Source organism: Lonchura striata, chromosome 5, assembly GCF_046129695.1.
Source record: "Lonchura striata isolate bLonStr1 chromosome 5, bLonStr1.mat, whole genome shotgun sequence".
NCBI classification, from domain to species: domain Eukaryota; kingdom Metazoa; phylum Chordata; class Aves; order Passeriformes; family Estrildidae; genus Lonchura; species Lonchura striata.
In genome coordinates this window covers 19,571,093-19,581,098 of record NC_134607.1, presented here as the reverse complement: position 1 = coordinate 19,581,098, position 10,006 = coordinate 19,571,093, and the positions used below count along the sequence as shown (strand labels likewise).

The 10,006-nt window shown below is 42.0% G+C and overlaps 1 protein-coding gene across 2 annotated transcripts in view; it reads left to right on the top strand.

Moving 5' to 3' along the window:
- Positions 1–1,204: 1,204 nt before the first annotated feature.
- Positions 1,205–10,006, top strand: part of PAH (phenylalanine hydroxylase) — a 33,764-nt gene continuing 24,962 nt past the window's right edge. For both annotated transcript variants that reach the window (XR_002465909.2, XM_021536335.2), the window contains exons 1-2: positions 1,205–1,411; positions 5,488–5,595. Coding sequence is in view for 1 of the 2 variants with exons in the window: in XM_021536335.2 (XP_021392010.1) it covers positions 1,370–1,411; positions 5,488–5,595 (150 nt within the window). In the remaining variant the exon portion in view is untranslated. The remainder of the gene's footprint in view (positions 1,412–5,487; positions 5,596–10,006) is intronic.

Below are 10,006 nucleotides of genomic sequence, written 5' to 3'. Positions count from 1 at the left end.
AATTCTACCCCTACAGGCAGTTTCAGGATGCACAGAGAAGCAGCTCTTCTGAAAAAGGTATGTACTTGTACCCAAAGCATGGAGTTACTTCAGATGTATGTTATATAATTGATAATTTCAGTGGTATGGATTCTGACTCCACAGTCATGGGATCCAACATGGATTTGGACTGAGAACCATGAAAATGGTTCCACTCAGTTTTCCCACTGTATGGCTGCTGGGTTTTGTATGTATGAACAATTTACAATAAGTCTTTGCTAGTGTTCACCAATCTGAGGCTGCACAGGTGTGTGTAGTAGAGCTTCCTTCAAGGAAAAAGAATTTTTCTTCATCATGAAAATATAGCAAGATTACCTGCCTTGGCAATTTGTCTCTGTAAGACTTTGTTTTCCCGAATAGTAAGATAGATACTTGTCAAGTTCCTTCCTTTTTTTCACCTGCCAATCTCCTTTACCCCCTTTGGTGACTCTTATTAAGCCAAATCTGGGCTCTGTCATATCAGTACTTTACTAACCTTTCCTGTAATAATTTCTGTGTCCCACCCTGTTCCCCTTGTGCTTTCCATGGTTGACACCATATGCAAGCATGCATACATCATCTTCAGTTCTTCTACATCTTCCTGCTTTGACCTACTCTTTCCTCTTCCTTTTCTTCCTTTACCTTCCTTCCTTTCCCCATGCTCAGGCTCATATCCCAGTGTGAGGTTCATGCAGCTAACTCCTGTCTCATGCTTCCCCTGTGCTGGGTGTCTCTCTCCAGTGTCTGGTGAGCAGAGTGGTGTCTCCTGCTCTCTAAGCTCTTTGGAAGCAGCCCCAGAGGCCCTGCTAAAGGACAAATCCCTCAGCTGCTGTGCCTTGCCATCCAAAGAACACATCCTGGAGAATGTCTGATGTCTGTCCAAGGGGAGTGACCCTGAGGGGAAACCCACCTGAGGCTGAACACACAGCTGCAGTGGGAAGGAACGGGCTGGAGGCTGAACTGAAAACGATGTGTTGACTTGAGAAAATGAAAACAGCTGATGTTGATCAGCAGGAGGAAGGCTGTTAATTCAGAGCATGCTGCTCCTCCACGTTGGGTGCAGACAGAAACAATCTGCTGGAGAGCTGCTCCACGCAGGCGTGGGACTTCCAGGGGATGGCCGGTGTGGAGCGACTGCTTGGTGTGCCAGGGGTGGGTGGGGTGGGCGTGCAGGGAGAACGCCCCCTTGGCACATTGTCCAGGGGAGGGAGCTGGGGAAGGGAATGGCTTTGCCTTGCCTGCTCCACTTTAAATACCTTTGCACAGATCTCTGGCCACTGCAGTTAAGTCAGAAGGCTTTACCTGCTGTAGTGGGGGGGCCTCCCTGTGTGGGCATTGCTGCTTCTGCAACATGGACTCACAGCACTGCAAAATGAATGGTGACTGTTTCCAGGTAAGTGAAGGGGCCTGTGCCTGCTTTTTTCAGAGGTGGAGGGGTGTCTCCCTCACTCCTGCTCTCCTCGGCTTGTCCTCCACTCTCTGAGAGGCAGTGTGACCCAAGAGGGGAAGAATCCAGGTGGCCTGTTGTGATGCTTTGCAGTACCTGAACAATTTTGGCAGTTCCTATATTTGTCTGCTGTTAATTGTGCTTACAAAAACACAGTGAGAATGCAAACAAACATTGTGACAGTATCCTTGTGTACATGGCAAAAAGACAAACAATCAGAAAAGACAAGAAACTTACTGGAGGTCTTAAACATGTGTGATGAAAAAGCTGTCTTCTCTTGTTAAAGGAAAACGGAGGAAGTTATGTGCTCTCCTGGTGCAATTTTTTGTTAAATCTGGGACTCTCTTGTCTTTTTTTTTAATGTTTGCTGACTGACTTTGAACTCTTTGCTTTGGGAAATACAGGAAAGACCTGAAGTTCATGCCTTTTAAATACAGGCACTGATATCACTGCAGGGGCAAATGATGTAACCTGAGGCCAAGCATGGTTAATTATTAGGACAAAATTCTGCACTTATATGTCCTATGCAATGCTGCTGAAATGAGAGACTGGCTGCATCAGATGTGCAAAAAAAAAAGGCTTCTATTTTTATATAAGAGCAGAGATGCCACAAAAGCCTCTATTCTTCCTTCTTTGTGTGCTGAAGCTGAACTCCCAGAATATTTCTCTTGATTCTCATCTTGCTGCTTATTCAAGGTTTTGTAATTGCTTGATTTCAATGGTGACTACCATGATGAGCATTTAAATGCCTTAAGAAATCTGATTTGGAAACTAGTTCCATTTTCACAAGTAACCTGGAAATTTTAAAATTTGAAATATTTTTTCCCTTCCTCCCCTCCCCCCCCATTTTGCACATCTAGTAAATTTGAACTTTACAGCAGTGAGGTGAAAATTTTACATTCCTGAAGTTGCAAGAAAAACTTTCTCTGGCTTTACCAGTGTTGGAATTTACTCTGAAGAGCTTTAGCTAAATGTCTCAGCAATGGATTAGAAGGCTGTCAAGGTTGTGTTATTGACCCCTAATGCTGCCATCTGTGTCATAATGGCAGTACCAATCTGTGTGCAATGTGGCTAATGAAAAATACAGGTTTGTGCTCAGGTAAACCTATCCTTGCATCTACATAACACATTCTTTGAGACCAGGGGTGGTTGTTCATGCTCTTCAAGTGGTTCTCATTTTATTTACTGGAAAAAAACAGCTGGAGAAAAATTAGAGCTGAATTTACGCACAGTGTAAATCACATATCACAGAGACAATATTTCAACACAATAAATTTTCTTCAACTCTGAATCATAATCACAATAAATAAAAAACCAGTAGAACTACTCCAAAGTTGCAATTCCTCTGTCTGTGTTGAGGGATGAGAAGTTAAAGTCCAAAATGAGAATAGAAAAACTAATAAACAGTTAAAGCTATGCTTAAGTACTACAAAAAGCTCAACAATAATTTTCTGATTCTTTCTTTTTGCTGCTACCACCTCCAGTGCATGTGTTGCGGTTTATTACCTGCAGTGTTTATTGGTGAAGGCTGCCTCCATATAGCCTGATAAGAACTGGGTAGCAGGAAAACAATCATTTTAGGCTTCTCCCCCTTTGTAATTAAAGATGTCACCTCTGTGACAGGCTCAGGCATGGAATGATGCTTGTTAAAAGACCTTCCAGGGAACTGAGTGCATATTCAGGTGTCCAAGAAGTTAAGCAAGCATGAGGCTGTTTACAGCATTAGTGCCTACTCCCTACTGATACATGTCTTTCTCATAATCACCAATCTAAATCAATTTACAAGAGTGGGAAAAATGACTGAAGTCAGATTGAAAGCAGCTGATTTCAACAATTCAAAGCTAGTGACCAATGAGTTTGGAAAGGTTTTCTAAGGCTTTTTTTGTGTAATGTCATGTACAAAGAGATCAAGTATTACAATCAGAATTACTTTGCAGGACTTCAACTTTGCATTATATCCCCTGCAAGTCTGCAAACCACAAATTCTTCATTTGTCACACATATTCAAATCAATCTCATATAAGTTGATCCTCACAGCATGGCATAGCAAGAATATTTTAAATATATAACTGCATGTCTTTTCGAGCAGTTTCCTTGCAGACAGTGAAAACCAAAATCTCGATCCAGTGGAGCCAGTTTTGTCCTTGAGATCAATTTTGGCTGTTGTGGGTGAAAACAGAAGGAAAAAGCAATGGATGGACAGTATTTGACATGACAGTTTTGGTCACACTACCGTAAAGTTTCAGTACTACATACATTTGTTTTGACTTTTGCCAGATTCCTGTCATAGTTTTCCCTTGTGGTTGCTTGAGGTGTAAATGGGTTTCATTAGCCAGCTGGCACATCACTTCCAGCTGCTTTTCCTCTTGGTCCTCCCCGTGTAAGAGCTGGGCTGGATGGATGGGGACTCAGGAGCCATAGAAATGCTGCAGGAAGTGTCACAACTGAACAGGTGGCAATCTTCCTTCTGAAGCAGCACTTCTACTGCAGTTCACACTAGAGGTCCCTCATAAAGCTGAAAGATATTTGGAAAATTTTGCAGCCTCTGGAAACAAAGCCAGATAGAAAAATGTGTGGCCAGCCTGTTAGCAGCAACCTTGGAGGCAGCCTTGGAGATGGCTTGAAGAATCAGCAATTATTTACCCTACAAAAGAAGGCAGCTCTTCATAGCTCTGCCTCAGGAAATGTAGGCCCACCAAGAACTTTATGGCTTCAGGGCAGCTGGTTTTGATTATTAATTTGTCTTCTACAAAGGCTATCTTTACTGAGGACAATATTTGGGAACGGGGACTCATTTTACTCTGATTTATATGTTCAATTGAGCAATAGCCATAATGAGAGCAAGCTCTGCCCAAAAATACAGATCTTCATAATGAATATTTGAATGGGTACCTTGAATCAAACTCTAGCCCAGGACTTGTTACACCAGGATTCCTCTGTGTTGTAGATGTCTGCTATGATCTTTGAAATAACTACAAGCCAATTTGTCCAAGGCCAGTAGATGTTAAAAAAAATGAAATAAACATGCAAATAAGATATTAATATGGCCTCCAAAAATTTGTGATGGTTGTACAACAAATTTACTCTGATATCAGAAAAATTTAGGTGATTGAAATCTCAGTAAGCACTTACCCGCCATGCCAAAGTTTTTAGATCTGCCTCTACTCCAGGGCTCAGTTTCCTCTTTCAGAAGTGGTGAAATAGCTCTGCCCTTCTTAACAGGGCTTTTGTGAAAAGAAACACATGTAGAGACACACAAAAACATTCTAGTAATGAGAACCATGAAAATAATGAAAATAAACCTTTGAAGAGTACTGGAAATTGCCTTTTGGAATTTGCAGAGTAGAAAATCAGCAAGAGGAAGGGAACAAACAATGAAAACACATCTTGCCCTAACTTAGTCTTTACTCATTATGGGATTTAGGGAAGATTTAAATGTTTGTTCCAACATTTTTTTTTTTTTAATTTGATTTTCATTGCTTGATATTGTTATTTTGTTTTAAAGTTAGCGTCCATATCCTTCCTGTGAATACTGCCTCTGTCCTGGGGATACCTGGAAGGTACAAACAGAACTGAAGGGAAACACAGGTCATGGTCTGCATCTCTGCACAGAGCTCATCTTCACTGCTCTGCTTAACCCTGAGTGCTGATGAAAAGAAAGCCTGAGGGAAGGACTTTGCACTGGGCTGAAACCAAAGTGCAGTAATGTTTCCAGTCATCCCTGAGGGGTGAGGTGAGGCAAGGATTGTATTAGGTTTATTTGCATGTCCTTTTTGACTTCCTTGCTCTCACGAGGGCTCTAGTTTGGGAGAAGGGATTTGTGTCTCTACCATCATAAATCAGAGCAGCCCCAGAGCTGCTCTGCTTCTTGCAGCAGCAGTTGCCTTGATTCCTGCTTAGAGCTGTTTTATACCTCCTTTACATCACTGGTGCTGTGCAAAAGGGACATGGAAAAAGGCAAAAACTGACTCCTAGAGTGAATGGTAGTAATTTTTGTTTGTGCATTTTTTCTTTCCTTTCAGGAATCTAGCTACATTGAAGACTCCCCCAGTAAAGATGGTGTGATTTCTTTGATTTTCTCTCTGAAAGAAGAAGTTGGGGCATTGGCTAAAGTCCTGCGCACATTTGAGGTAAATATTTTCCTTCAAGTCTTTACAAATTTGTATTGCAGCCACATTTTCTTGGGGTCTTGGAGGCTGTGTTTGTGATTCTATTTCATTGCTATTACAGGGGAAACCAGCTTGCATTTCTTTTCTGAGCTTAAAATCCCTTAAAATCTTGGGGCAGAAGTAGCTTTTTTAACTGACATGAGGGTGGGAAAAATGCATTTTTTCCATTTAAGAGGGAAATATAACTGCTGTAGTAAGAGGTAAGGGTGACTTGGGCTGTGACCTAAGATTGACTTATAACCAAATAATTCACCTTATAACTTGTAAAGCAAATATAACCTGCATGTGAGCCATGTGACTCACAACCCACATTGGATGAGGTATTTCTGCTGGGGGCAGCTCTTAGCTCTTGTCCACCCCAAAAAAGTCTGATATAAAAGATTCTACTCTCTCCTACCTGCAGTGCTTCTACAGAGTGGGTAGAGGGTGCCTACAGAACAGCTTAAAAATGACAGAACTTTTTTTTTTTTTTTACACCAAGGGGACTCAGTAACTTATGCTGAGTGTTTTGGAAAGCTTTTAGGGAAACATGGAGCCATTTACCTTTCAGGACATTGTGTGCCTATTTATTCTTGCAGAAATATTTCCCAGATGTCATGAATGTTGTTTGAAAAGCACAAAATCTTTGCAGTTCAGGATGGTTGAGTTGCAACACACATCTGTGTACTCTATGCTCCCAAGTAAATACACTTTTATATTGGTTCTGTGGCTTTTTTTCTTTTTTTTTTTTTTTTTATTTTAATGTAATAGTTGTGCCTGAAACCAGAAATTTCTTTAGAACGCTCTAAGAAGTTGTGGCCTGCATATTTTCCGTTCGTAAATTGAATTTACTAGGAAATGAAAGGTTGTGTGTTATGGGTACAAAATAAAAATATTTATGAGTTTTAGGACATATTTGATTCATTAAGATAAAAGGGATTTCACACCAACAACAGAAGAGCAAGTCTAAATCTGTGAATTGACCAGTAAAATCCTGTAAAATGTCCATATGTCAGTGATGTGCATGTCTGTAAATTAATGAAACTACTGATATTTTTTTATTAAATGCATTTATGTCTACTAACCAAATTGCTGTCAGCTCTAATGAAAAATTTATAGAGGAGCTAGTATAGGAAAGAGAGAAGTAACCATTTCTTGGATGTGACTTTTCTTGCCCCAAAGCAGGTACCTAAACTAGACCAACACTGCTACTTTTTCCCAGTGGCCTTGATTGCAGTTGAGAGGTTGGGACTTGGTTGGTTTTCCACCCCAACAAAGCCAATTCTTCTGTGCTAACTCTCAGCCTCCTCCAGCACCAAGGATCAACAAGAGACCTGGCATAGACACTCTTATATCAGTTTTACGTTTGGCATTGTATGGGGGAGATGGATGGATGGATGATGGGATTTAATGGTACAAGAACTGCTCCTCAGGGCTGTTGTTAGTGAATTCCTGGTGTAAACCAGAGCAGCCTTTGGGCTGTTGTAACTCCATTCCAAGAACTGCACAGAGGTGTAAGTCTTATATACGTGCACAGCTGGGAAAACCTTCCCCCTTTTCCATCTGGGCCATAGCTATGGTGCCTCAGAGAAACAATTTGTGCTCAGAGACATCCACTACACAGACAGGGAAAGTGGTGATATGAAGGTAAAGAGTAGAAACAAACAGGAAGGACTTGAAGGATTTTTTTTTTTTTTTTTTTTTTTTTTTTTGTCTTGTACTCCTTCACTGCCTAATAAGATTAGCTGTGAGATGCTACTGCAGCTAGCTCAGACTCTCTGTGGGTGGGCTCCTTGGGCAGGGAGACACCCAGCCTTGTCCCCTGGTTTGTGTCATCAGGTTGCTGCTGGCTTGTGGAAATGTGGTGGATTTGTCTCAGAGGGGACTCACAAGAGGAGATGTGAGGATGGCTGCTCCAGCTGTCATTGCCTCATGCTGACAAGCCACAAATAGGATCAGGCTGTTTCCAGGAGCAGATGTGGCGCTGCAATTGTTCATTTCATGGAGGGGGTGCACACCTTGTGGAGCTGCTGGTGCTGATGGCCATGTGTTGCCTGTCTGTAAACTTTCTGTTCCTTGCTGAGGTGGGGGATGCCCAGACTCCTGGCACCTCTCTGGGCACTCACACATGGGAATGCAGGCAGAGAGCACAGCTCAAACCTCTCCTCCCAGCTTGGCTTTGGGAGTGATTAAGGGACAGTGCCTCCAGCACTGGCTTTGAGGATTTTGCCTCTTTTCTAGACAGTCTGTAAAAATGTCTAAAAAAGACAGTCTGGGACATGAAGGGGAGAAGAGGAGGGTTGAAGGAGCTGTAAATATGAAAGACTTGAAAATCTGCCCTCTCTCCCAGGGAAGGAAGCATGGAAGCAAGATCTAGACTGAGTAATAGGGAATTGAGGGGATACCTAGAGAAAGGAGAAATCTTGAGGAGCCATCAGCACACAGGATGTCTTTCTGTAGAGGAGGTTTCTGTATGGACCTGGGAAGGCTCATCCTCTCCTTGGTTTAAGAAATGAAATGAAAATTCTTTTTACTCTGTGGGTGCACTGTTCAGCCACTCAGTCCCTTCCTGGGATGCACTCCTAGGTTCACACCCTGCCGATGTCCCACTCCTGTGCTGGGGGGAAACTGTCCAGACTTTAGCCCCTGTCACACCTTGTTCTCCATGGGCAGCAAGATAAAGGGACACCAAAGGGTGTGCTCTGGCCTGGGTCTACCCCTGGATATCATGAGGTCCAAAACTTCTGGCTCATCAAGCATCATGGCAGGTAGAATCTGTACTCGCCCACAGAGCAAACCACCCAGGAAAGGAGTAAGTGCCCAAACACAGCCCAGATGGAAGGGGTAAGCCCCAGTTATGGGAGTGAAGTGGACTGAAGGTAGGGGAGTCTCCTCCATGCAGGGAGAGGCTAAAGGCTACAGAGTACTCATAGCACAGAATTATGTCCTCTGAGACACCAAGTTTAAGTGAATTTCAATGTGTTTTGTGGAAAAAGTAATGTTTATCCTACTCAAACATCCCTCAGGGTTGCTCATGCAGTTGGCAGAGTACTGCATGCTCACTTTTTTTTTTTTTTTTTTTTTTTTTTTTTTTTTTTTTTTTTGTTCAAAAACCTAAACTCTAGTTTTCTGTTCAGGTCCCAGTTGCACACAAGTATGTGGTAACAGTGACAACTCTTGGTTTTCCCCATGTAGCTTGAAGGGTTTTTCCTGAGGAATCTCCTCAATGAACTCAGCTCTTTTTGTCTGCTGGTTTTACATCCAAAACATATTTGATTATCTACACTTTTTTCTTAAGTTTGCTCAGGAAGACCCATCAGAACACCTGACCTTCAGCAGACTTCTAAGCTTTTCTGATCCCTGGCTCTTGTCCCTTCTCTCTGTTTTGCAAATCCTTGCCTGACTGCATGAATCTGTTCCTCCTGGACTGGCATAGCATAGAGCAATGCCACTGCTGGCAGTACAGCCCCTGCAGCCCCTTCTCCGCCTGTCCTGTGGAGAGATGTTTCTGCAGGGCCAGACTCATGCTCTGATGTGCTGTAAAGTGTTAGCAGCTCAGTCATGCTCAGCAGTAAGCAGATTGCTAAAGCTGAATCCACTTTGCTTCCACACTAGCTGCTCTGTTTGTATGTTGGGATGTGGCGGACATTCACTTTTTGCTTGTCAAACCCAATTGTTTTGCACTTGCAATGCCCCTTTGTCACCTCTGTCCTTCTTGCAGGCTTGAGAGTGGCTGTAGGGACAGCACAAGTTTACCAAGCAGGGTCTTTGCACTGACTTAATTTTAAAGGGCCCTTCAGTACACTGATGTACTCCTTGGTGCAGTCCTGTGCTGTTTACTTGTGTCATAGTAGATGACACCTGGCAGCCAAAACTTGAATAAATATCTTCATCTGAAACAGAACAGCACAAGTGAGTAAAGTATCATGCTTAAAATCAGGAAGACAGACCAGTCATTGTGAAATTGTGTTTCTTTTTTGATTCACTGGACACATCAAAAATGTTCAGAGTATAAGCTGAGGTCAAAAAAAAAAAAAAAAAAAAAAAAAAGAGAGAGAAATTCCAGGTTTCTTATCAAAACTGAAAAAGCAAAACTGAGCCCTTTGGGTTGACCCAAGTGTTACACTTGGTAGAAACACTTGTTTCTCTGCAGTGATAAAAGCATATTGAAATTGAAGTGGCTTTTTAAACAACAAAAATCATCCTGGAAGAAAAAACCTCTCAAAGATTTCCTTTTCTGTAGTTAAATTAATCAGTAAAAATATCAGAAATTTGCATATACAAAAAAGGATTGCCTTCAGTTTCAATTGTAGATTTTCCACATAAATTTGTGACTATACTAATCTCCTCTGTAGTTCTTTTTCTGTTGGATTTACAAATCAGCTGTTTTAAG